Source organism: Nilaparvata lugens, chromosome 11 (assembly GCF_014356525.2).
Source record: "Nilaparvata lugens isolate BPH chromosome 11, ASM1435652v1, whole genome shotgun sequence".
Lineage (NCBI taxonomy): Eukaryota > Metazoa > Arthropoda > Insecta > Hemiptera > Delphacidae > Nilaparvata > Nilaparvata lugens.
This window is the reverse complement of record NC_052514.1, coordinates 11,068,154-11,095,772: the sequence shown is the minus strand read 5'-3', so window position 1 is coordinate 11,095,772 and position 27,619 is coordinate 11,068,154. Positions and strand designations below refer to the sequence as shown.

The 27,619-nt window shown below is 34.5% G+C and overlaps 1 protein-coding gene across 1 annotated transcript in view; it reads left to right on the top strand.

Annotated features, from left to right (window-relative positions):
• Positions 1-27,619, top strand: part of LOC111045522 — a 111,300-nt gene that overhangs the window by 66,860 nt on the left and 16,821 nt on the right. Inside the window, exon 3 of the mRNA XM_039437584.1 lies at positions 20,185-20,250. Within this exon, the coding sequence (XP_039293518.1) occupies positions 20,185-20,250 (66 nt within the window). The remainder of the gene's footprint in view (positions 1-20,184; positions 20,251-27,619) is intronic.

Here is a 27,619-nt window from a genome sequence, read left to right as displayed (position 1 = left end):
GAACTAGTAATCAGTGACTTTTGTTGAAGATTTATTTTCATACCCTCAATTTTCTGATAGAATGAAGAATAAATTCCACGAAAATACTTCTCCAGTTTTGAAATATTTTGAATCAGACGTTCAGTTGAATAATATTGAAGTTCACTTCGAAAAGTTTGTTCCTTTTCTTGCCCTTCTTGAGAAGAAGTGTTGCTCCAAAAAAGAGATTAGTATACTCAAATTACACAAAGTTTGACTAGTCTACATACAGTACTAGAACTATCATTCCTATTTTCTTTTTTCTTTTTTGAGAATCGACAGGTTTCGATTATTAATCTCAAATCTCATTAGCAAGTGAAAAAATAATAATAATAATTAATAATAATAATAATAATAATAATTTTATTAATGGAGACAACAGGATAAACCCATTTTGCCTCCTTCACACAATACAATATTTTCAACACATTATACAATTTGGAATACAAGAAGATAAAAAATGAAGAAATATGCAATTAATATGAAAGAATACAAATAATCATTGAAGTAATTGTAAACAATAATAATTGATTATAAGAATAATTATTAAACAAAATAGAATCAAGTAATAATAAAAAGAGAAAAAAAGAAGAAGAAAGAATGAAGAGAGAAAGGATGTCTGTGTAAAACCAAGAATGAATAATCAAATTAATAATAATAGAAATTTTACAAAATCAATCACAAAAAGACAGATCACATGCTACCCAACCAAGTTATATGAGATCTTACGGAATTTGGAGGGGGAGAACCAGAAGACGTCTAAGTGCTCCGAACAATGATTAAAGATTCTCTGAGCTCTATTTAGAGGAGAGTTATAATGACTTACGGTTCTAGAGCGCGCTATATGAAATGAAAAACCAGAACGGCGAGCAATGGTATTTACATATATATTAATTTTTGATAGCAAATGGGATGAATCAATTTTATTATTTAGTAAATTATAAAGGAAAATAAGTGATTTGACATCGCGTCTTACTTTCAAAGAAGTAAAATTGAACTCATTTCTAAGTGAATTGGAAGGATAATCAAAAGGACAAAAGATATTATGTTTTCTGTAATAAATGCATCTCAAAAATTTGTTCTGTAAACGTTCCAGTAGATAAATCTGTTCATTATAATATGGATTCCAAATTTCACATGCATATTCTAACAGACTTCTCACAATTGACTTATATAGAAGTATCAAAGGCTCTACATCACTGAAGGGCGAGCAAGTCCTCAAGATGAATCCCATCTGCTGATTGGCTCTATTAACTGTGTACTCAACATGTGAGTTGAAAGAGAGGTCATAGCTGAACACCACCCCCAGGTCCTTGAACAATTCCACCCTTTCCAAAGGGATACCACTTATAGAATATATATTATTATGAGGAGCGGATTGCCGGGTGAGACTCATGAATTTGCATTTATCTACATTAATTTTTAACCCATTTGAATCACACCATTTGGACATATGATCAATATCTCTCTGCAAATTGTAGTAATCATTTAGATCCTTAATTTCTTTAAACAACTTTACATCATCTGCATACATGAGACAGGAAGAGCTGTTGATAACAGATGGAAGGTCATTAATGAATAAAATAAAGAGGAGTGGTCCCAGATTAGAGCCTTGAGGTACGCCTGATGGGCACTGAAAATATTTTGAATTGAAATGATGAATTTTTACATATTGAATCCTCGCCTCAAGATAACTCTGAATAAGATGAACTAAATTTTTACTGAATCCCAGTACTTCGAGTTTTCTAATCAGAAGTCTGTGATTTATGGTATCAAATGCCTTAGATAAGTCTGTGTAGATAACATCAGTACGCCCCCCACGATCCAAAGTCTGTGACACTTCATTACTGAATATCATGAGATTGGATACAGTGGAGCGACCAGGCAAAAATCCATGCTGTTCTGATGATATAATCTTCTTACTCTGTTCATAAATTATGGAATGAAGAATTTTTTCAAAAACTTTCGAAAAGCAATTTAAGATTGATATAGGTCTGTAATTTTTTATATTATTTCTATTTCCACTTTTAAAAACAGGAGTAACCCTCGCAATTTTCCATTTCGATGGAAATTTACCCGACCTAAGAGCTAAATTGAAAATGTATTCTAATGGCTTCAGCAGCACTGCAGCACAGCCTTTCACAATATAAGTGGGGATTGCATCAGGACCCTCAGAGCAGCCCGACCTCAGCCCATTGATGGCAGATAGGATATCATCACAAGAAACCATGCCAACGCTCCCATCTAGAAATGAGCACCCAGACATCTCCGGAAACTCCATCCGTGCATCAGGCGCGTCAGCCCCATAAACAGATTGAAAATACCTGGAAAACCCATCTACAATATCAGCCCCACAGTAGGACTCACCGTCTAGTGTCATGGTCGACTCTACAAAAGAAGTTTTCCTTTTCGAATTAACATATTTCCAGAAGTTTTTTATGTCATATCGCAAGCTATTCTGAATTCTATTGAGGTACGCCTGATGAGACAATGCAATTCTATTTTTTAGAGATGCTCTTAATGATTTAAATAGATCATCGTGATAAGGTGAAGTTCTTCTCTTTCTTGAGCATTTATTTTTAATTTTCAAATCAGATATAATATCAGACGTAAACCAAGGAGGATACTTATTGTTTGGAAATTTCATTTTCCTCCTTGGAATAAATTTTTCAAAATTATGGTCGAGTACTTCATAAAACCTATTAACTGCAGAGTCAACATCATCACAACTCAAAACGGAGTCCCAACTGCAGTCACGGAGACCACAATAGAGGCCAAGAAAGTCCCCCTTGCAAAAGTCATAACTAAACTCGGGTGATCGGTTAGAGTCGAGCTCTGACGTCATCACTGAGTATGAGGCTTCCACACACAACGCAGGATGGTGACCATCTTCAGGGAGAAGTGGATCATCGCTTTTCATAACTTTAACTGGGAAATTACTCAACACAATATCCAAAGTTCTATCAAGCTCATTTTGCACAGAATTATAAGATATTAAATCATAAAATGACATGAAGCTATTAAGGATTTTTGCTTTAGTTGATCCAGAAAACAGATTATAAGTATTAGAGATAATTTCAGGCAAATTAAAATCTCCAATTATCATTAAATTACTACTAAGTAATCCATTAAGAGATTCAATATAGTCACAGTAAGTAAGAAAAGTATTTGATGTTGTAGATGGTGGCAAATAAACAGCTGATATATGATAAAACGTTGAGTTCAATTTCAGTTTAATTCCTACTGAATCAAAACAATTTCCATTATTCTCGCAAAGCTCACTACAAAGCTCAGACTGCAATGATTTTCTCACTGCGATTAGCACTCCACCTCCCCTCTGACGACCATCACCCCCTCCCCTATCACTCCGATAGACAGTGTAGCGATCATCAAAAATTTCACAACTGAGTATGCCGCTATGCAGCCAGGTCTCAGTCAAAACTATCAAATCATAATTAGCAATCAAAAGAGATTCATAAAGATTTAAGGTCTTGGTACGAAGTCCCCTGACATTCTGGTAGTACACAGACAAACAAGAAATGCATGACATAGGATGAATAAAAATAAATAAATAAATGGGTATTGATACCCCAGAAAAAGACTGAGATAAAAATGAAAGATAAATATATTATAAGTATGATATTATTACAGCCATCCTCAGCCGCAAAAATTATATTAGATAGAAAATAAAACGGACATTTGAAAAACTCTTTGATCGTTCGTGGATGTAAGTTAAATTTAACTTGATAAACATGATTCCATCCATTCACAGAAAAACGGAAGATTTACTTCCAATCCAACCGGCAGCTTATCTGCCGATAAGAATATCGGAATACGGTACAGTTCTATAACAATTTATTTTGTACAACTCATAAGATAGAAGGAATATCAAACAGAAAAGTATTTGAGAGTTGATTATTCAGAAAGTGAAATATACTCATATAAGCATAGTATATAAAATCTCATTTAGCAAAAATGTGTTTTCTATACATCCTTATTCGTATTGAAAAAAAGTGTAATAATCCACATAACAATGTAGATAGATTTGACTCGAGAGAGAAAAACACAACTCATTAATCACATCCCTATAAATAAAATCTGGCACGGTACAAAATGATCAAAGCTGATTATGTAGAAAAAAAAACAGAAATATTGATAAAACTATAAAAAGTAATTTTAAAAAATAAATAATGAATTTAATCAAATAAAAAGCGAAAGAAAAGAAACGTGAAAAGAATTAAGAATCTACACATTTCCGATAACACATCCGGTGAATTATAAAGTTCATTATGATACCTCATTCAGCAAGAATATGTTTTCTATGCATCCTTTATTGTATTGAGAAAAAAAAAGAGTACTGATAGAGATAATAATATAACAATATAATGAGATTCCACTTGAGTGAGAAAACATTTAACCCAACTCATTAATCACATCCCTTTATATAAAATATGAAACAAAACAAATCATAGCTCAATACAATAAATACATAGCTCAATGTGAAAAAAAAACAAACCTAGATATAGCTATAAAAAGTAATTCAGAATAAAAAATGAATAATGAAATTCCGTGAGAAAAATTAAGATTCCAAACATTTTCGACAGCACATCCAACATATCATAAAGTTCACTATAATAAACAATAAATGAGCACTTCATAAAAATAATCTAAAATCAGATCACTCTAAAATGAGTAAGATTGAATAATAAAAGTAACCTCACACTGTATTTTAAGCTTTAACAGTAAATAAACAATTGAAATAAAAGTAACCGTCACTAATGAAATGGTTTGAGAAAGAGAGAGAAGAGCAAAAAATAACAAACATTTATCAGTATGAAGTAAGAAATTAAGTGAACAAAAATTTTGAGAGAAACAACCACAGTAAGAGTAATCTAGCATTGAGCAGTGATAGGTACAGCTTTGAGGTCCTCCTCTGAATTAATAGAAAAAATACGTCCATCAGGTACTACTCTGATTTTTATTGAACCGGATTTATCCACCCAAACATACTTGTATTGAAATTGTCTCTGGAGATTCCTAGCTTCAGCAAAGAGCTTTCTACGTTGAGCAGTTAATGATAGATTTATATAAATTTGTCGTTGCTCACCTTGCAGTCCAATATGTCTTGTAGAAAGACCCTTTACCACTTTCCGACCCTGTAATATTGCATGCGTGTCAGTACGCCTCACAAATTTGGCAATGATGGGTGGCGTCGCTTTGCGTGGTCCCCTCACTGGCAGCCGGTGACAGGCGTCGATCGCATCAGCTGTAACATGCATGCCGACGGCCTCACATGTTTTCACCACCAGACCGATTATATCTTCGTCAGGAGCCGAAGGAATACCGTGAAGCTCAACAGTATTACGACGTCCATACTGCTCTAAATCGTCCAGCTTCATTGTCACAACACTCAACTTCCTCCTGAGTGTCCCATTTTCAGCCTGCAATGATTCAATGATTTTTTGCTGATTCTTTATCAACTCCTCCTGCTTGGCCAACATCGCTGAGCTGGAATCGAGTTTTCCATGACAAGAATTGAGTGATTCTTGAAGTTTATTCTGACCTGCCAGAATCTCCTCTTTGAATTTATTCAAAACACTATCTAACGAATCCGCAGGATTATTAGTAGTAGTCCCAGAAGAAACCGAATTTAAATTTTTCACAGGTGTTAGGTCTACGCTAGAGCAACGCTGTTTACGAAAATTTGCTAAACACTTTCTGCACCTCCACGAACTGTTTGTCAGCATATCAATCTCTACAGCGCTCAAATCTTTGTCCACTTCTCCACGAATACATTTGCTATGGAAGAGAGACTTACATTCAACACATGCAAGCTTGTCCCTATCGGATCTTTCGACCAGCAAGTTACAAACCGCACAAGCACTCATTTTCACGGTATTGTAAAATAAACAATAAAATGAGAAACGACCAAATAAACAATACACTACAATAATTCACTGCCCGTAAATTGAATTGTAATCAGTTTCAAATACGGCTGAAGATGACTCGCTCAACTAATTCATTAACAGAAAATAGCAGGCTAAATCAGATAAAGACGAGCACAATATTTCGAGCGTCTGACTTCGTCGAGAGCCAACTGATAACTGAAAAAGGTTGTTTACTTCTAATAATTCTTTGAAAATTCCAATGAAAGCTATATAAATGGAACTAAGGAATTTTTCTACTGAAAATAATGAGTGAAGAAGTTAATAGCAATATTCACAGTAGAAGAAGTAGAAGCTAGTTCACTTATAAGAGTAGAAGTTAGTTCTATTTATATAACTTTCATTGGATATTTGGAATAGTTATTATAAAGTGTTAATATTCCAACAGTTGGTTAACTGTAATTCCTAGAAAATCTTCCAAATTTGTTTAAAATGAATTAATATCTTAGTCCAGTCAAGGAAAGGATATAGAGGGAAAAGTTGGGAAGACAATTTTTGACCCCGCAGTTCTGGGTAGTAAGGAGGTAAACATATATATCAAAAGTCCTCACCTCTACCCCTTGTGCTAATGGGGTTGTGGTGGCTTAAATGGACCAGTCAAGTCCTTAAGATACATAGTTTTCGAGTTTTATGCGAGAAACCAAAAAATGGTACCTTTAAACCAACCCCACCCCCTTAGCACAAGGGATAGAGGTGGAGACTTTTCATATGTTCACCTCTTTATACTCTTAACAGAACTGCGGGGTCGAAAATTGTCTCCAAACATTTCCCTCTATATCTACCCTTTTTTGAGCATTCATTGCCAGGACTATCTGTATTCCATTATCTGATAATCATATTTGCTGATGTGAAGCAGGCTCTCATAAGGAAAGTTATCCCAGACTATAACATTATTACTTCTATTCCTTATCCCTATCATGTCTATTTTTCGTTTGTGAGTCAGCTATTCAAAAATACAGTATAAATACCAGGATCCCCTTCGGCCAACTTATAATCTAGTGTCTGAGTCAGACTCAGACCTGCTGGTAAACGCATTACTATACACAAAGTTCCGTAATGTAAGTGAGATGTCTCCAGACGTCCCAAGAAAGAAGATTTGTGATACAGCTTACAGAGCTAGAGAATAGTACGTGAATAGCGCGGCAGAATATAGAGAGAAGCGAATAGGTTTGCATTGAAACGACAGCGAAGTATGTATGAGTTTGGCAGGATACGGTGTTTGTTTGTTTGTATGTTGTTAGTAGTGGTGTGTGGGGATAATATCGAAGCAGCGGGATCTGACTTGTGAGGGATTTATATGGGGCTCGACTTCACGAATTTATTTTCTCTCCTCTATTTGTTGTTCTCCCCTCTTTTGTTTTTATATTCGTTGATGTCGATGTGTTGTGTATTGTCTCTGATATCGATTCGTGTGAGAAGGAGTGAGGAGGAGGAGGAGAGGTGGAGGAATAGGATGAGAAGGAGAAGGAATAGAGAAATACGCTCTCGACTAGAAGTAAACGTGAAGGAAGGTCTTTGCCTACAATATTATTTGAGCCACGAGTATTTCCATTATTATTCGACTGCGTCCCGAAAAGCCCCTCTGTCACCAGCAGTCACCGCGTTTTCCACTCCCGAAATATTTCTCTATTCTCTTCCTATTTCCTTCTTATCTCCCTTTCGGAGTCAGCCGACGTTTTTATATTGCACCCTCCACCGTTACACCTTTTAACACCTCTTGCCGTAAATATTTCCGGATTTTTTGGTTTTGAATGTGTGTAAGTCACAAGAAATCAAACCTAAAATTGAATCACTACCGGAACGCATAGGTTTTTATATACTACGAGAATATTCTCATAGAGGATTCCGTTTTATTTATTTCAAGAATGTCTGAGAAAGAGTATGTTGTTAGGCTATGTAGAAAGTTGGAAGATGGATGATATGAGATTAAGAATCTGAGACGAACATAAATGAATCGCTAACCGCAGAAAGGCAACATGACCAGTTTTCATAATTTTACAGGAGAGACAAAAAACTTGATAAAACCTAAACCTAAACCCGCAGTGAACGATATATTTAAAACGTCGCCATTACAATGCTTCCAGTTGCACATGTTTCCCTACTACAGTAAACGATGTATCTTACATTAAATAGTTGATTTATTGAAAAACTTTTTTTTGAAAAAGTTGGACATATTTCCTTTCTGCGGTTAGCGATTATAATATTTAATATTATAGAAGTTAGAAGTAGAACAATGAAGAATTGAAATTTTTGAAAGAGAAAATAGGAAGATTTCGACGTACATCTGTGGGAATTTCGATCAATTTTGATGTACAAGAACATTTCTATAATGCAGCTTGAACTTTCAAGTCGAGGAGAGGATTATGAGCTGTGAAGAGTGTTATGATTATCGTGATAATGCAATACATTATTAAAAATGTTGAGAAAATTGGAAAAGTTATTTCTTCTAATTTTATAGAATCATGCTTCATGAAAATCCATGTCCGAAGTTCATTCCATTGCGATCAGTAAGAATGGTGAAATTGTTAATAGTTTATTCCAGAAATTATGTGGAAAGAGAAAATCAAAATGCACTGGATTGGTTATGATAAGTTGAAATATAATAAGTTATTAGTATTTAATAAGTTAAATTCTCATTTTTTTGCATTAATTCTTGAACTATAAGATCTTCCAAGATGATAATGAGAAACAATTTCCTCAAGTTCAAGCATTGAACAAAACAATCTCTACGTTCAAGCATAGAATATAACAATAATAAAATATAACAAACTCATGAAACGATTTGTATAAGTGTTCGCTGGTTCTATGGAGGAATGACCCATGATCTCTCAATTTCATTCATAACTTACTTCAAGACAAATATTGTTGTGCATTTTTTAGTTTGTAGCTCCACTATAAGTCCAGTGGAAGTACAAGTCAAGTTCCATTTAAGTCTAGTGGAATGCCAGATTGTCCCAATCAATAGAACCTCGCGTGGGCCGGCATTATTTTTTCATGTGAGGAATAGAGTGCGTGGACGCGAGTATTTTTTCCAAGACTCGGCATAATATGCAAATAGCAACAGCTTATTCCTGTCGATTCTGTTTTCCAAGATCGAGGAATTATGCAAAATACTCGCAGACTTGGCGTACATTATCATATTCTCCTCCTTCAAACCTTCCTCTTCCCCGCCATATTTCCAGTACAATTATTCCTAATAGTCATATTCGGTTACATGCTAATTGCCGGCTGTGCTTGTATTTCCTTCTAGCTTTCAATTAATTTTCAAACAATTATAACAAATTAATTCACGGCATCGTTTTAATGATAGTTTGGCTCATTTTCAGACTATAATCTCGGGATGTTCAAAGGATGGTTGTGTGTAATTAGGAGTGTTCCAATGAGTAATCACCTCACTCGATAACGAACTGTACGCAGAAGTGAGAAAATTTGAATGGCCCATTTAGTATTGACAGGTGTGCGGGAACTATGTAAAACCCGGCTTGTAATTGATGGACTCAATTGTTAGTTAGGCTTTTAAGTGCTCTAAACACCTAGGTACATGTGACTTGTGAGTTAATGGTGTCAACTCAACCATGGGTCGTTTAATAGCTGTTCCTGGAATGGAATTAGTTCTAGCCTCTTCTGAACCTGATGTATTTAAAACTGAACGCCGAAGTATTTCCCCCATGAACTTATGTATTCCGTATTCTAAACCTTGCGTTATTGATAAATAGTTCAAACTACAAATCATTCCAGAATGGAAAATTTGGAAAAATGAAAAAAGATCAAATTCTAGAAAAACGCTTGTGCCAGTGACATTCTCATCAATATGGTGTCAACTCAACCATGGGTCATTAATGTTTAATAGCTGTTCCTGGAATGGACTTAGTTGCAGCCTCTCCTGGACCTGATGTTTTTAAAACAGAGCTCCGAAGTATTTTCCCATAAACTGATGTATTCCGTATTCTAAACCTTGCCCTATTGATAAATAGTTCAAACTAAAAATTATATCAGAATGGAAAGTTTGGTAAAATGAAAAAGTTTAAATTCTTGAAAAACGCTTGTGCCAGTGCCATTCTCATCAATGTTCTCGAATACAAAATAATTAAATTTTTACGGTCCAGAATGATGGGAACGATAGGAAACTTCCGGATAGATCTTATGATCTGTGACAGAATCCAATAGTTCATGAAAAATTTCTCTCTCAACTACAATCGTCGTCTGATTACAGAATATCATGTTTTTTCTGAGATCGTTATATCACAGAATCAAAATTATACCAACGATTTTTGTTCATTTATACCTTCAATCTTATATTTTATACATTTGCTTTAATATTTCCACATAGATCTTGTTTGGTTGCCATGGAAAAAAATGTAATAGGAAATTTTCATCTTTCAATATTATCATCGAAATTTCATATTTGTTTGCTTTTCTAACATGAATTTGTGTTTAGAGATGAGTTTTCTCAATTTTAAACTTAATAAAATAGAAACTCAGTAAGTGAAAGTGCAAATTTTTAGTGAGAAAACATGAAGAACTCAATATAAAACCTATAAACTTGAGTGTTAATAGGAAATGACATTGCGTAATATGGCAAGGCAGAACATCCAAAAGGATCTCTCTGCCGATAAAAGCCATATGAATGAATAAATAAAATAGATCTTGCTACAAATCTCTCACAATCAAAACATGCTTTCTAGCCAATACAAATACTCTGTCTTTTTGAATAAAAGGATTCCATTTTTCTGGGTGAGTAGTATAGTTGATCGAGAAGAAAAATGCCAATAAAACCAAAAGTGGTCAAACAAGTATTCTCTCAGAAACGCATAGAAAAAAGTCTGAGAAAAGCAAGCAAAGGCCAACTTTTTGGTTTGGTAGTTATTGGGCAGGCAGGTCGGCCGTATAACGCAAGCGCAAGGATAGATTTATAATGATCGAGCATCGAGCATTATGCTAATAACATCCTGCCAATCGCTGGAGAAGCAGGCCAGTGAAGAAAAAAGAGAGAAAAAATGGCCGATAGGCTTTTGATGATGATGGAGAGGGGAAGGAAAGGAGAGATGATGAGGGTAGGTGGTGGTGGAAGAGGGATAGAGGAGGAGTAAGAAGCCACAATTAGCCGGGTTGTATTTAATTGTAACCCTTCACTGGGTCCTCAAATAACAATAAACAAGAACCAGATTCAATGATGCCCTGGGCTACTCTCCAGTATCTGGCTACTCGATGCTCTGCTTGCGCTCTCTAGCTATCTTTGTCGTCTATGCTCAAGGACGTCGGTTACCTCCAGATGCATGATGTTTAGAGTGCTCCAGTAGCCTCACCGCTGTTGCCGTTCTTACATGCTCTTCTCCTCTCCTGATAACAATCAAAATCTGGCTTTTTGTTTTTTAATACTCCGGAAAGGGTTTCCATTGATATTGGGTCTTGACTCAGAACAGTCTTGGATTAGTGATTGATTTTCTTAGGAAATTTTTAAGCGAGGAAAGTCTTCATAAGTAAAATATTTCGTTGACTGAGAATGAGTTAGTTCCATGATTCCAAGTCAAAAATGATAATCAAGATCTAGAAAGACTGCTTCAAGTCAGAACTGAAAAACCTTCGGGTCTAGTGGGACCTCCAATGTAAATATTTTGTTCAATAAAAATTGATTCATTGATTTAGATCTAGGAAGACTGCTTGAAGTCAGAAACTATGAGTAAAAATAATGTTTTTGGACTCAGGGTACCTTGAAACGTATAGAAAACATGAAATTAGGGTACCTTAATTTTTTTGGGAAGCAATACTTTCCTTACCTATGGTAATAGGGCAAGGAAAGTAAAAAAATTAAATGAGAATATTGTTCATTGGGCTGGATTGAAAAAAAGACTTGAAAGTATCCTCTACTACTGAACTCTGAAAAACTGTATCCTATTCACAGATGAAAATTACTGAGATAATGCAATTATTCAAATGCTAAGGAATCACAGCATTTAATTTGGATTTTCGTTCTATAATAATTATTGTATTCTATTTGTCTGAGGTTTTTGTATCGGTTAATGGAAATATTGCATTTGACAGTAGACAACATAAGGCCGTTTTGATTTTAAAAATAATTTGTCCCATGAATACTATTGATACCGGGGCACCAAGCTTCGCTCGTTATTTTTATTTATTAGTAAACAGAACACAATTCTCTAAAATGATCGTGTTTATAATTATTTCACAGCTGGCTATAAATGTCATCTTATGAATTTCGGGGGTGTGATATTTTGATTTTTCACATACTCACTTTCTTAATTGGCTGTTTCAGCCAAGGATGAATTATCCTTTTAATGTCGTTCAGCGAGTTTTCCCAAGGATGAGACCTAGTGCAATCGGATCTTTATATCATAAACCTACTATGCTCCAAATTTCGTGAAAATCGTTGGAGCCGTTTTCGAGATTCATTGAACATAAATAACCAGATATAAAAATAACCAGATAACTAGATATAAAAATATAAACAGATTTACAGAAATTGGCAGTAGGCTACATAAAGCAGTTTTTATTTAAGAAATACTTTGTCCCATGAATACTATTATTTGAGCGGGAGCTTGAAATCGATTGAGAAATGGTTTGAAAATGTCTAAACTCTCAATCTAAAGTCAATTATTACTGTTGTGTCATAGTTTTCTATAATTTATCGATTTCATGATGTGTTGATCACTTCAATTCAGATCAGCTCAGATTTCTTCACCTATCACGTATTGTTCAACGCGTCATTGGTTCTCCAACAATTTAATCGAATATTTATCTGAATTCAGAATATTTTGAGAATATCATATCGTATTCCATATCGTGAAATTCATGTAGTAATATTTCAAAAGGGTAAAACCTATCTTAATGGGGCTATGGGATAGTATTCCACGATATGAAATAAAATAATTATAATAAAAGATAGTGTTGAAAAACAATATGAAGGACTAAAGAACCAAAAATTTCGAATAGAGTACATCAATATTTAATGGAATAAAATACAAAATTATTAAGCAAGGAGGAGGACTATGAGATTAAATGTAAAATACAGGCTTATAGAGGTATGCCAGTCTGATTTTCCCCCAGGACGAACTGTAATATTAGCCACCCCCTCCCCGCGACTACCACCGGGCGACAGTGAAGAATGAAGCGGGTAATTGGAAATGACAAATTAATTTCCAGCCACGTCCAACGTGAGATTGGTTTATGCACTATACACAGCTAACCCGCGCCAATGAAAATAAATTACGGGAAAACGGCGAAAATTTTCACCGTGGAAAATTGTTTTTCGCCACAGTTTTCTCCATCACACGAGCTAATTCTCCAGCGCATCTAGTAATTAAATTGTCGAATTTTATCGCTCGAAAATTGTTCGCAACAGCTTTCGCTCGAATACAGACTTCCACGTTCAAATTCAGAGAATCACGTCCACAAATCAGAAGTCAATCTCGGTTTGATTGATTTGTTGGTTTGAGAGGCGTGAATAAGTCAACAAAATGTGTGTTCAAATTTCATATATGAGATATCTCTGGTTCCAGTACTGCTTCCTTGGATAAGTGACTCTGTTTTGATGCTCCATATCATACAAAATAGATGTTAACATACTTTATATGGATTGAAACAGCTACAGCTTTACTATAGATATCGGTTCTCAGTTTGAAACGACAAATTAAACAAACCAATCTTCATACATTTTTCATTTTTTTCACAATGAATAATCCCAGTTATTCTCTGGAGAATAAAACTAGTAGCTCTGTGAACAGTAGACCTCACGCAGTTTTCACATCCACAAGTATTTGATGTCACCTGTTCTAGTTAATTCAGTTGAATCACAATTCACAGTTGAATCATAAATCACTTTTGAAAACTGTTATTTGTTTTCTCTAAGATCAAAAACTCACTTATGTTAATAAACTCAGTTCACATTTGAATTTGTATCCCACATGATGATTTATTCAGTCAGTTTCGTGATAATCTTTCCATCTGATAAAAATATTTCTCATCTATTTCAAAATAAATTTTTTTAAATGAAGAATATTATAATTTCTTCGGCATTATTCAGTTCATTAATTCATTTTTCATTTCATTTTCAATCTCCTATTAATATGTTTTTCAAATGTGAGAATATTGTCACTGATGGGCACGTATCATATAAAATATTGAAACACTACCTTATAGAAATAGACACGGCCAGACATCTGTGTAATGTATACAATGAACAATCCACTTGTCAGCTGATTGATTATGAATCATTCTATAGTATGATAGATCCTATCTTCAAAGTAGATGATAATATATATAGTGATATCAGAGTATGGAGGAATTCCTTTTCTTTTTATATTATCATTAAAATGCAAAATTTCAGAAAAACCTTGTGTATACATCGACGCGCAGTTGAAAAATGAATATTCCTGCCAAATCCTATCGAATTCTATCACGTTTCATACAGACATACAAAAGCAAATCGGGTTGAAACATAGACTTCACTACTTTCGGTCAATAAGAATCAACAAAGATGATAAAGGATAATGCATAATATCATGTTATATTATGAAGTTATCCTGCAATAATCAGTTCTTCTTTAATGAAACTCAATTTCGATATTAAAATTTTAAAAGATTGATAATTAAAAAAGGTTGTTTGAAAACAACCTCTCTTTATACTCTCATGCACAATGTTCACTCTTATACACTTGGTGAAAGACAACTACGTACAATCTAGTCCTCATGTTCTTTGATTCATATAACTTTCTACTTGGAATACTTTGTATTCCTCATACTATGCTATACACCAAGTAGGCAACTTGGTACAACTACGTACGATCTAGTCCTGTACGATCTGTCTAGTCCTGATCTAGTCTTGTACGACAACTACGTACAATCTAGTCCTCATATTCTTTGATTCATATAACTTTCTACTTGGAATACTTTGTATTCCTCATACTATGCTATGTTACACCAAGTAGGAAGTTGTGTGAAAGAGAGTTGAAAATATTTCAAAAGATGGATAGTCAAAAAAGGCTGTTTGAAACCAACCTCTCTTCATACTCTCATGCACAATGTTCACTCTCATACACTTGATGGAAGACAACTTCCTACTTGAAATACTTGTATTCCTCATACTATGTTACATCAAGTAGGAATTTGTATGAAAAAGAGTACAACCATCCTACTTTCTGCAATGTTTATTTCTGTAGAGATAAAATTGATTCACCTACTTATTCATCAGCGTCTGTTACTTTATCATACTGTGATCTCCCCTGGCAATGAAGTTCATTGAACAGATTAATAGGGTTGATTCAGTGAATGGTATAACTTTGATAAGTTTCGGTGATCAAGGCTGCACCACAATTTATGTACTTCCACTTTCTCCGCGCATGCAACCGCCATCTCCATTCACAAATTACTACCATAAACCGGGCCGTTTTGAGTTACCACTGAATTGCTGTGTCGTAAAACCCACTCACTCTCATACGGTATGTCAAACTTGTGGGCTGGTTAATTACAATTCATTACAGAAGGGGCTTAAGTTTGGCAACACCGCATTCCCTCCTCCTCACTTGTCAAAAGGGTGAAAAATGAGCTATTCTAGTGGAGATAGGCTATGTTATTATAGTACAGGGACCATGTAGATGTCTGCGTAAAAAATTACGGCACTATGAGCATTGATGTGCGTTTGAAGCCGAGGTGTAGAAGGCGATTACGATGATCATTTCTATTCCATGTTGGAGATGATGAGGATTATCGTTATTATCATTATTGTGTAGTCTCTCTGTCCTTTTTAGATCGTGCTACAGGCTGCTCCATATTAATATGATGGACCTGACGGCGAATGAACAAGTGCACAGGATCAGGAGCGGCAGGATTATAAATTTGCTTATGAGAAGGATGCTCTCTGTGATCTCGGAACACTCTGTATCACAGGATGTCTTAGATTTTATTCTTGTATCACAGGATACGGGAAGATCAGTAATTTGAGATTTTGGTTCGTTGTTGCAAGTCAGGGGTTTGTGATTGGATGATGAATCTTGTTCATCTTGATTCATTAGTGTGAATAAATCTTAAAAATATTCCAATCATGAAATAATACCCGAATTACACTCAATTTTATTTGAGTACCTACTGATGAAGATGCCGAAATATCACCTGAGCTTGTGCGGTGGAAAAGAGTGAAATAAAAACAGTTTCAAAAGTGGTTTTGGAGACATTGGGAAGTGATTTTTCACTGGCTTGAAGCGGACACAATGACATTTAGAGAACTGATAGCTCGGCGCTTAACAATCCAATACGAGTCATTGTTTCACCAGCGAATTTGATTCCACTACAAAATGCTCATAGTCATACAAAGTACATCTTACAAAGTAACTATTCAAAGGATCCACTGAAAAATCTCATCTAGCTTATCATAGAATGCTGATAGTGAATACATCTCTTAACCTGAATAGAGAAATTTGTAATATTCCGATGAGGAGAGTTACTAATGAAATTAGGAATTTGAGATTGAATTTCTCAGAATAGTAATAGTTCTTGTTAGATATTGAATAAATAATACTCTTCATATCAACCATCCTTATTTTTATACATTCAAGACTAAACTGTTATTAACGTCCTGGTAACTCAACCAGGGTAGTAGGCCATAGCTGAATAGAGGAACCTGAACATTGGAAATGGAAGAAATGCAAAGAGAAGTTAAATCTTCCAAACAAGGAATATTTATGATCAGATACAAACAATTTGCATCCCAGCAGACCATAGAATACTGATGGTGCATACCTTTCTTAACCTGAATAGAGGTATATAACCTGAATATAGGTCCTTCGACCTATCAGAAGTTCAAGTCTAGGTCAAATCTGTGCTTGTTTTGGAAAACTTATCTCCAATTCATCACTCCAGACCTCTAACCTATTCCTATTGAAGAATAATAATTGTATGATTTGAATTGATTTTCTGTCTTTTAGACTATATATCATTATGTTATTCGCTGACAGAAATAAATGTGAGGTGATATTTTTGAATATGGCAGAGAAACACTCTTTAGAAACAGCCTGAGTCCTGAAACATATGTGTATCAAAGTGAAGCAACGCAAAACCACTTCTGTATCATTTAAAGTGGATCCTTCTTCCTTCTGCCTGCAGGAGAAGGACACACGTCGAAAAAAACCAACTCATTCGACTGGGCAGGCGTTCCATAACATCAATTTCATTTCGTTTTCAGCTACTGATGAATTTAATTTTAAAACAACAACCAGTCAAAAAAAATGATAAAAGACTAGAAGATTAAAAAGAAAGATGAGAAATTGATCCAAGAAACAAACAACCTTCCTCTAATTATACTAGATAATTACTACGACTTTATTTATTACTCTCTCTACTCCTCTTTTCTATTATGCTCTGTCTCTTTCTTCCATTATCACCACTCTTTCTCATTATCGGCTGTTCGTTATTCATTTTTTATCGTTCATTTACAAGATATCGCCTGAATGAATAATTAACTATCGTCTTACGGTACAATCAACGGACAGTCAACAAAGACAGTATAGAGAACTCAATAACGAACATGGCTTGGTCAAAACACAAGAAGTTATTATTTGGCGAAGTATCAAAGAGATTTTCAACAAGATAGCAGATAGAAGATGATTATAGTTTGTTCTATTGTCATATTCAAGAATTCTATATGAATTCCCGGGCTGACAAATAATTTTTGAATAGTAGCGCTAATCAAATTTCCATCTAGCTGTTTACCCTGTTGTCAATATTTGCAGTAGCAGAAGTCTTCGGGGTGAATTACAGTATTTAATTTGGATTTTCGTTTAATAATAAGAATTAATTCATTAGCATTTGGATAACTGCAATATCTCAGTATTTCCCATCTGTAATTCTATATGATATCAGTTTTGAATGATGTGCTACATTTCTGAGTTTTAAATCTATGATATAGATGAATCCATTCTCATCCACTATCAATTCCAGTCTATGATATGGTTTTGAATTTTCTGCAAGGCATAGCCAGTGGAATTTCTCGATGTTCCTATCAAATTTAAGTTTGTATCACCTTCTACCTTCTAGGTATTCTCCAAGTTCTCAGCTTTCTACCTAATTTGCCAGTGTTGTTTTTCCCAGTTTTCCTGCAATTGAATTTGATGATTTTCAATTTCACCCTGTAATGACCATATTATATAATTACTACAAGCCTGAGATTATTTAGAAACTGTTCTGTGGTTAGCGATAGAGAAAATGGAATATCACAAACTTTTGAATTAAGTGGATGTACACCTCAATCTCCACCATAAAAAATTAATTCCTTGGAATAACGAATGTGGAATGGTTAGGTTTGATGATAAATGGTGTTAAGCGTTTCCAGTGGTTGAAATCATCATTTATTTCTTGTTGAAAATCTTATCCCGCTACTTCTTTGAGGTCAATGTGGAATCGACCGCAACTTCTGTGAAGCGAAAATTACCTGTAAATGAGTTACATTATTTTGGAATGGAAGATAGCGTTTTGCAACCAAAAATAATATCTTGTCAGATTGCAACCAACATATTTTGTTTTAGATTATTTCACACTTCTAGAATTCGTGATCCACCGACGTTGAAGCGTAATCTTTGTCATTTTTGTGTTATTCGAGTTTATATAATTCTGAGTCGTCCCAACCATGCTACACTAATGTAAGGTCATTACGTTATTACGAAGATGGCAGCTTTTAAAATGACTTTCCGTGACCATATTATTCACATCTCGAAATTACTCTTTCTGTTTCTTGTTAATGTACTATTGCTTCTGTTACTATTCAACGTAATTTTCTTTGTGTATTGCAGCTTGGTGGCGCTCCAAGATTCCAAACAGACAATTTTCTTTGATATTTGTCGTTGTTGTGATGTGATGCAATCATCTCGGTCAATAATCAACATAGCAGACATCGTTTGTGATTATTACATGCAGATTGTTTTCCTTGTTTCAGATAGATATAATATTCTGATTCTTCTCCATTGTTCAGAATCATAGTGCAGATTCCGTTCATGTTCAAAGTCTTCAATTTATTTCGAGAAGAGTCAATTATTACATTTAGAATCAAGAAAATCAATGAGATTTTTACAGGATAAAAGTAAAAACCTCATAAAATTAAACCACCTTCAAGTAAACATCGTAAGCGCATGATAATTTAAGACTGTGCAAAGGCTAAAAATAAACTTTCTACTCGTGATATTTTTAAGTTTTTCGATTTGTATATCATCAAGCTATCAAAAAAAAAAGATTTTCTAAGGAAAACATTTTTTCTGATCATTACTTTTTGAGATATGAGCGCGTAAAGTTGAAATTTTTGGGACAGAACATTTAAAATTCGGTAAGAGATAAATCTTTGAGATTTAGAGGATAGACTCTTCATGGTATTGTTGATCTGGTGAAACAAAAATTTTATTAAACTATCAATTTTCAAGATAGTTATTCAATTATTATTATTGAACGAAAATCCAAATTGAATGCTGTAATTTGGATTTTCGTTTAATAATAATAATTAATTCATTAGCATTTGAATAGTTGCAATATCTCAGTAATTTCCATCTGTAGATAATTATTCAATTTACTAAAAATAACCGAAAATAAGGTTTAGTTGAGTTTTTTTTGGTAAATTGAATAACTTTTTCTAAAATTGATATCAATTCTGGTTTTACTAGATCAACAATACCATGAAGAATCTATCATCTGAATCTTATGGATTTATCAACTTTAGGCGCTCATATCTCAAAAATCAATAATCAGAAAAAATGTTTTCCTAAGAAAAATTTTTCATTTTGATAGCTTTTCGATACAAATCGAAAAACTATGAAAAATATCACGAGTAGAAAGTTTATTTTTAGCCTTTGCACAGCCTCAATTATCGATTAGTTGCTTTGAACATTGGAATATTCAACATATTGGATTATCCATCCCATCCTTGTAATACTGTACAAAAAATATTTTCACTTTTAGAGTAGTTAAGAATTATTTGATATTGTGGTCATTCTCGTGTTTATCAGAGATTGACAATGGTGTAAAATCCGAGACCGGTCTTTCTTACTATCAATAAAATCTGTGGTTTTTGAAAATCTTTCGGTCTTTTTATTTAATACAAATATTTTTGGTGGAATAACGTGAATTGTATTGTTGATCTGGTTATGAGTTATGAATTTGCTGATTTTTGATGGTTCTGCTTTAGGAAGTATTGATCGGTTGATTAATTAATTTATTTTATTTTGTTTCAGTGTTGGGATGCCTGCAAGGTTCATCAACCAAACGTCTCATCAATATGCTCGCAACCATCAATTTGTGTAAGTTTTGAATTTGATCAATTCTGACATTTTTAACAGTAAAGTCGTAAATTCTTTAATTTAGATTTCTTGACGTAGACAAGCAATTCGATTTTTTCTCGATGTGGAACCTGTGTAGCATTTTCTATCGGAATGTCATAATCAAAGTAATAATTGAAAGTATGAACAATACTAGTAATAATTTTTGTGAAGTGAACAACTACATGACTTGACCTATTCCGGACTATGTGTAACCTTATCTAAATTTGGGAGAGGAACAGCACAAGGTTACCTTATTTTTTGTCTCCCTATAAATTTGATTATGTACTTATTGTATGAATGAATCAATAAAGCGTAACATTATTAGGCGTGAAGAGTATAACTTACTATTCTTGAGCTTCCATTCTATTTTCTGCTTCTCATTGAGCTCAAAATTATTCAAATTCTGAAGACTTTGATAATAGGCAGAGGACTCCATAGATTGATACAGTATTGTATTTTGCTTCTAAAATGGAAACCAGCATCAGTATATTCTTTCTATGAACATGAATCAAATCACAACAGAAAATATGAAGTGATAAGAAATTCAATATCAATAAGATTCAAGTATGAATGTATATTGCATGTATAAAATGTCTCTAGTGATGAAAATAACGGTCCTTTTTGTGTAGTTGAGAAGTTGATATTGTGGTAATTATTCATAATGAATGGAAAAGACTAAGCAATTGTCAAAAACCACCGATTTTTTATATTTAGAAAGACCGGATAAACCAGAGTTTATCAGAGATTGACAATGGTGTAATAACCGAAACCGGTCTTTCTAAGTATGAAAAAATCTGTGGTTTTTGCCAATTTTTTAGTCTTTTTCATTCATTATAACAGTCCTTATTCAAATTAAGAAATAAATAACCTTTAACCAGGATAACTTGTTTCCTTTGACCAGGATTTTATAGTGATAATCTATTATCTCGTTTTGTCCCATGCAATTTTAATAAAATAAAGATTAGAGTCGTTCATTATACTGAATTAAGAAATATGTAATAAATTTATGAAACAGAATCATAGTATTAAGAATATTCTATACTTATTATGAATCATGAATCCTGAATGGTAAGTCATCTGAACTCAAAATTATGTAAATATAAATTATGTAATTCATTGGGAATTCTATAAATTATCTCGTTCTTATTTTCGAGTATACTTGTAATCGTTTGTACAATATTATAATTGAAAACATTCTTCTTCTCAAGAATAATATTATCGTATTATCGTAATAGACTCTAAAATTGGACAACAATTATTGAATTCTACACAGTTTTTTCAAGAGTTGTTTTTTTGTAAGAGTTTTGTATCTCCAGCTCCGTTTTTGGCACAGAAAGCTTGAAATAACAAACAATCCCTAAAGCTAACAAAACAACAATTTCTAAAACTAACAATTCCTATGAATTTGGAACTTGAATCGCTAAAGGGTTGTTTTTTTGGAAGAGTTTTGTATTTCCATTTCCATTTTTGCCACAGAAAACTTGAGATAACAACAATCCCTAAAGCTAACAAAACAACAATTTCTAAAGCTAACAAAGTAGCTAACGATTCCCATGAATTTGGAACTTAAACCGCTAGTATATTTTGAAAAGCTTTCAAATCAAGTTAGTACTAAGTTAAAACAATCAACCAAGTCAATGCGAACAAACATTTCCATTGAGCTGCCTCAAAAAAGCACTCAGATTTACAAAATTGAATCATCGCTAATCCTGTAGCACCCGAGAAGTTGCAGCTTTTCCTAAGTGTCCTCTTTTCTACTGGGAACAAGATTGTGGCATTCATTCGGTCTCCCCTAATACGTTAAGTAACTTAGTAGTGAGTTGAAGGAAAAAGAGAGAAATCCATTGTACGGGTATTGACCACATAGGAACACCCAGTCGCTTTCAAAATCAGTGTCGCATTAAGATAATTGAGTCATTCATTTGATGTTGGAGACAGCAGGACGAGGTGCGGAGAAGAGGAGATTACTTGGTAGGAGGGGAAAAGGGGATTCTGAAGTAGAGGGGAAGGGGACTACTGAGAGGGGGTTCCAGTGAAAGGAGGGGAAGGAGATCCATTGAAGGAGGCTGTAGGAGTGTTCTACGCATCTAAAGAAAAGTTGATAAGAACCCTTTAGAGCCACGCTATGTTGATTGAAGTAAGGAGGAGAGAGAGAGATGGAAAGTTCAGAGGATATAGAGATGGGTGATGTACAGGAATGAGGGAGTGCAGCGGAGAAGAAAATGAAAGAGGAGGATAGGGAGAGGAGAAAGATTTGAAGAAGAGTGGGCGAGGAGTAGGGATGTAGGAAAGAAAAGAAGACAAATAGGAGAGAATGTAGAGGAATGAGGTGGTGCAGCGGAGGGGAAAAGAACGGGGAAGATGGGAGAAGGAGGAAGATGAAAGAAGAGGGGTGAGAAGAAGTAAAGTAGAAAAGAAAGAAAACAAATAGGAGGAGACAAAGTTGCGAGAGGATGAGGAGAAGTTGGGAGTAGAAGAAGAAGAATAGATAATGGGGGTTGGGGGTTGAATGGAAATAAGAAAGGAGAGAGGAAAAGAGAATGAACAAAGAACAAAGAACAAAGAGAAAAGAAGTGAGAGAAGAGGAAAGAGGAAGGAGGTGAAGTGTTGTAGAGGATAAATAAGGAATAGACGGAACATGAGACAAAATGGTGAGAAAATAGGAGATTGATTGATTTGATTGATTGAGTACTTTATTTATGTAGATTACAATATATACTGGCTTATACACTTATATACAATAGCTTACAATACAGCAAAATTATAGATGAATTTACATAATATAGACTAAGAAAATAATTATTGAAAGTATATGATATGAAAAAGTAATTTGTAATATAATAACTATAGATAATTATATTGTTATGCATCTACATAAATTGGCGGAGCTTTGGACATATCAATGTCCATTCTTTGGGAAGAATATTAAAAATATCCTCCCCACTAACTCTCTACCAAAACGTTAATTTCGTTATTTAAACTAAGGATTTATTTATTAATGAAATATTGTAAAAGTTTTAATCAATATGAATATTAAAGAGAAAAAAAACAGAAAATTGATAGAGTAAAATAATTATATAGGTAGATAAGATCAAATAATTGATTAATAAAATGAAGTAGGCTGAAAGTAGATCAGGTTATCAACTTTCAGTAATATACAGCATTATGCAGTGGATAATTGAAATAACATGAGTTTATATAATATATATATATACAATTCGTTCTATAACATGGTTTAAAGGTTTGTATTTGTGGGATGGGTGGGGGATGGATGTCATGTGATCGTTCTAGGGCCGGACAGTTTCAGTCATTTGTTCCAAAAGATGTTTTTTTAAAGTTAGGATGAAGCTCGCTCGGCTCTCGATGGACCTGATAGAAACAGGAAGTGCATTCCATGCACGACAGGCACTGACTAAGAAGGATTTTGTGAAAATAGTAGTTCGATGATTGGGTATCCTTAAAGTACTTTCTCCGTTCTAGTATGTGAAGCATCTATCCTCCTACCTTCAGAGACAAATTTGAAATCATCTTTAAAATAGTTCGGATTACCGTATATCAAGATATCTCTAACAAGCTTGACTATTCGAAAAAGCCTCTGATCGGGAGCTTTAATGTTGAACTAGCAATGTGGGCTGGGGTGATATGATCATGGCGTTGGAGAGAGTAGACGAAACGTAGACAATAATTTTGCAACGCTGTAGTTTATCATTCAGAGTGACTTGCATATCGTTAAGAACAGAATTACAATACATTAAATGTGGGAAGATGAGAGATTGAACCAATAATAATTTAATGTTTCTAGGAGGATATCGTGCATTTTCTTCAATGCATGCATGGCTGAGAATACCTTTTTACAAGTTTTGTTCACTTGTTCTGACCAGTCAAGAGTATTATTCATAATAATGCCTAAATTTTTAACTGAGCTACAGTAAGGAATGTCATTACCGTCTACACTAATTTTGTGATCGATTCAAGGTCAATGTTGTTTATAAGACGAGAATATCCAATTATAATGGGTTGTGTTTTGATGGGATTAAGCTTAAGGCCATTTTTCTTTGTCCATTCCACTATCGAATTGATATCCTGATTCATTATTCCAACTGTTTCATTAATTTTTGTTATGGGACAGCTTAAATAGATTTGAAGGTCGTCTGCATAAGTATGGAAACTGGAGAATTTGATAATGGAAGAAAGGTCATTAGCATACAAAGTGAAGAGGAGAGGGCCTAAAATTGAACCTTGTGGTACTCCATGCATAACGTTTTTCCAAGTTGACTTTTTGTCACCGACAGATACACATTGTTTCCTACCTAATAGATAGGATTTAAACCAAACTAACGAGTTGTGACTGAAACCAAGAATAGCCAACTTATTCAGAAGGACTGTATGATCAACAGTATCGAATGCTTTAGAAAAATCAATAGGGTGAGGATGGTGCATTTTCTTTGGTCCATAGCTAACCTTATATCATCAGTGACACGAAGCAGAGCTGTCTCAGTTGAATGGAATTTTCTAAAGCCTGATTGAAAGTTATGAAGCTTACTATTGTTGTCTAGAAATTTTACAACTTGAGCATGAATGAGTCTTTCTAGCACTTTGGACAATGCAGGTAAAATACTGATTGGTCTAAAATCCTCAACTTTATTGGGTGATGGAACTTTATTTAGAGGGCGAACCAGAGCAAACTTCCAGTTTTCAGGGAAAATGCCTTCTTCAAGTGACTTGTTGAAAATGTATGTAATGGTTGGTAAAACAGCAAATAACATCTTCTTGATAAATTTAATAGGAATTTTGTCTACACCCATAGCATTACTATGAATACGTTGAATTGCTCTGAAAGTGTCTTCTTCTGAGATTGGATGGAATGAAATTGATCAGTGATCGGTAAATCTAAGTTTGTAACCTGCTCTTCAAGATCATCAATGTGATTAGCAATGACAACTTCGTCGCGTTGGTTAGAGTGAGAAACGAAATGGTCATTTATATTATTCAATGGTAAGTCAATTTGTGGATTCGATTTCTCTTTGCCAAGCCCGAATTCTTTTATTCCCTGCCAAAGTGATTTAGAGTCTTGTCTATTGTTTGTCATAAATGAATTCAAGTACCTAATCTTTGAGTTCCGTAATTCCTGTTTAACCCTATTTCTAAGGCTCCTATACTCTATCAAACTGTCCAAGTCAATGTCTTTTTAAATTTTCTATGTGCTTTGTCTCTACGTCCCATCATCTTAAGTATGTCTTCAGTCATCCACGGTACTCGTCGTTTTCTATTAATCCTCCTTGTCACATAAGGTGCATGTTTGTCATACAAAGTCAAAGTCCATTCTCGAAAGTCTTGACCATGTCATCAACTGAGGGTAATGCTTCAATTTGATGCCATGGAGTCTGAGCCACATCAGTCAGGAAGGCGGCTTCATCAAGTTTTTGAAGTCTCTATAAGTGATTATTTTCTGTTCTGGCTTGGGTATCTTATGGAAAGTACACAGTAGATCAAATCATGTCTAGAATAGCTGGGACTGAGATTTGGCCTGCTTGAACAACCTCATTGGGATCACTAACAATGAGAAGGTCAATGAGTGTGTCTGATTCATTAGTATGATGAGTTGGATCGAGAGGTAAAATAGTCATGTTTAGGCATTGGAAAATTGTAGTCAGTTGAAAGTAGTCAAAGTTACGATTTGTCATGTTCAAGTCGGTGTTCATATCCCCCATAACTAGTATACGGTTATAGCAAGGCATAAGAGAAAGCAAGGCACTTTCGAAATCTGTGAAATGACCTATTTTTGGTGGGCGATAACAGATACCAACGAGTAATTTATCAGTACTAGATAAGGATAATTCAAGTAGCATAAACTCTGGTCTGGAACAATACTCTTGTTTAGATGTGATTAAAACTTTTGTTTTGATACCTTCTTTCACATAAATTGCTACACCCCCACAAGCTTTATTTAATCTATCATTCCGGAAAAGATTATATCCAGGCAATGCAACAAAATTTGATGAAATACTAGGCTTCAAAAATGATTCGGAAATTCCGATTATATTGAAGTCCTGAAAACGGAAGATTGCTCTGAGTTCATCAATGTGGCAACTGAGGGATTGTACGTTAAGGTGAGCAGCCTTGAAAAGTTTTTTGAAAGAGTGGAGCTTATTTGCTAGAAACATACCTGCGTCATTATTACTATTATTGAAATAATCATACCTATTTGAGGGCGAGCGAGCTGACGTGTCAGTGAGAGGCATCATGGAAGCAGCAGACCAATCGTGAACCGACCTCAGAACAACACATGACGGGGAAAATGGGGATGAAACTGATAAAACTTAACCTAAATGAAAAAGTCTCTTGATTCGAGTGCATTCAGCATGCCTTGACAGTTCGGCTCCCTTCACTATTTAAAGCACTAGTTCAAAACAAAATTCACTAAACACAATAAGATGTAGATGTGTGGAGGGGGATTGAATGGAAACAAGAAAGGATGATGAGAAGAGGTTGAAAGGAGAAGAAGAGGACTTGTAAGGGGAAGAGAAGAAGGAGAAAAGGGAGGGAGAGTTGAAGAAGAAGTGAGAGAAGAGGAAAGAGGAAGGAGAAGTGTTGGAAAGGATGAATAATTGTAGGGGGAGACAAAATAGGGAAGAAAAGCTGGACACGAGAAAGAAAGAAATGAAAAGAAAAATAAGAATAGAAATAAGAAGTCGAAATGGTAGGATGAGGATTAGAAGATAAAAAACAAGGAGTAGGATGGTTCATGATGCGGAGGAAACAGTTGAGAAGGAAGATATGGTAGAAAGAGAAGGAAACGGTGAACTGGGGATGTGGAGAGGATTATACTGAACTGATTCTCTAAGAGAAGAAGGGACTGGGAGAAAGAAATGATGAAGTAGGAGAGAACGCTAGAAAAATTGAGACAGACTTTGGAATTTTATTGAAGATATCAAGAGTCAGGAAAAGAGTAGATGGTGGACTCGAAGGGGGAACATGAAGAGGAATATAGAAGAAAGATAGAAGATAGAGACAAAAGAAAAAGAAAAAGTTATGAGATGAGGAGGAGGATAGTGGGAGAATCATGAAACAAGTGGGGCTAGAAAACACCAACAAGTAAAAGTTGGAAAATTTAGGGATTATGATAGAAAGTACAAGAAACAGGGGAATATAGTGGGAAAGAGAATATTGGAAGGTGTTCAAGAAGAAGGAGCTTAGTGGAAAAAAAAGAAGAAATTCCGCGTGAAGTCGGTTAATGGGGGAGCTTTCGTCAAATGAAAAAAAAAACATTCCGATTGTTGGATTGCAGTCGAAGAGGGTTGAGTTTTCGAAACTTTTTCTCACTTTCCCACTCCTGCGAAAAGTAACT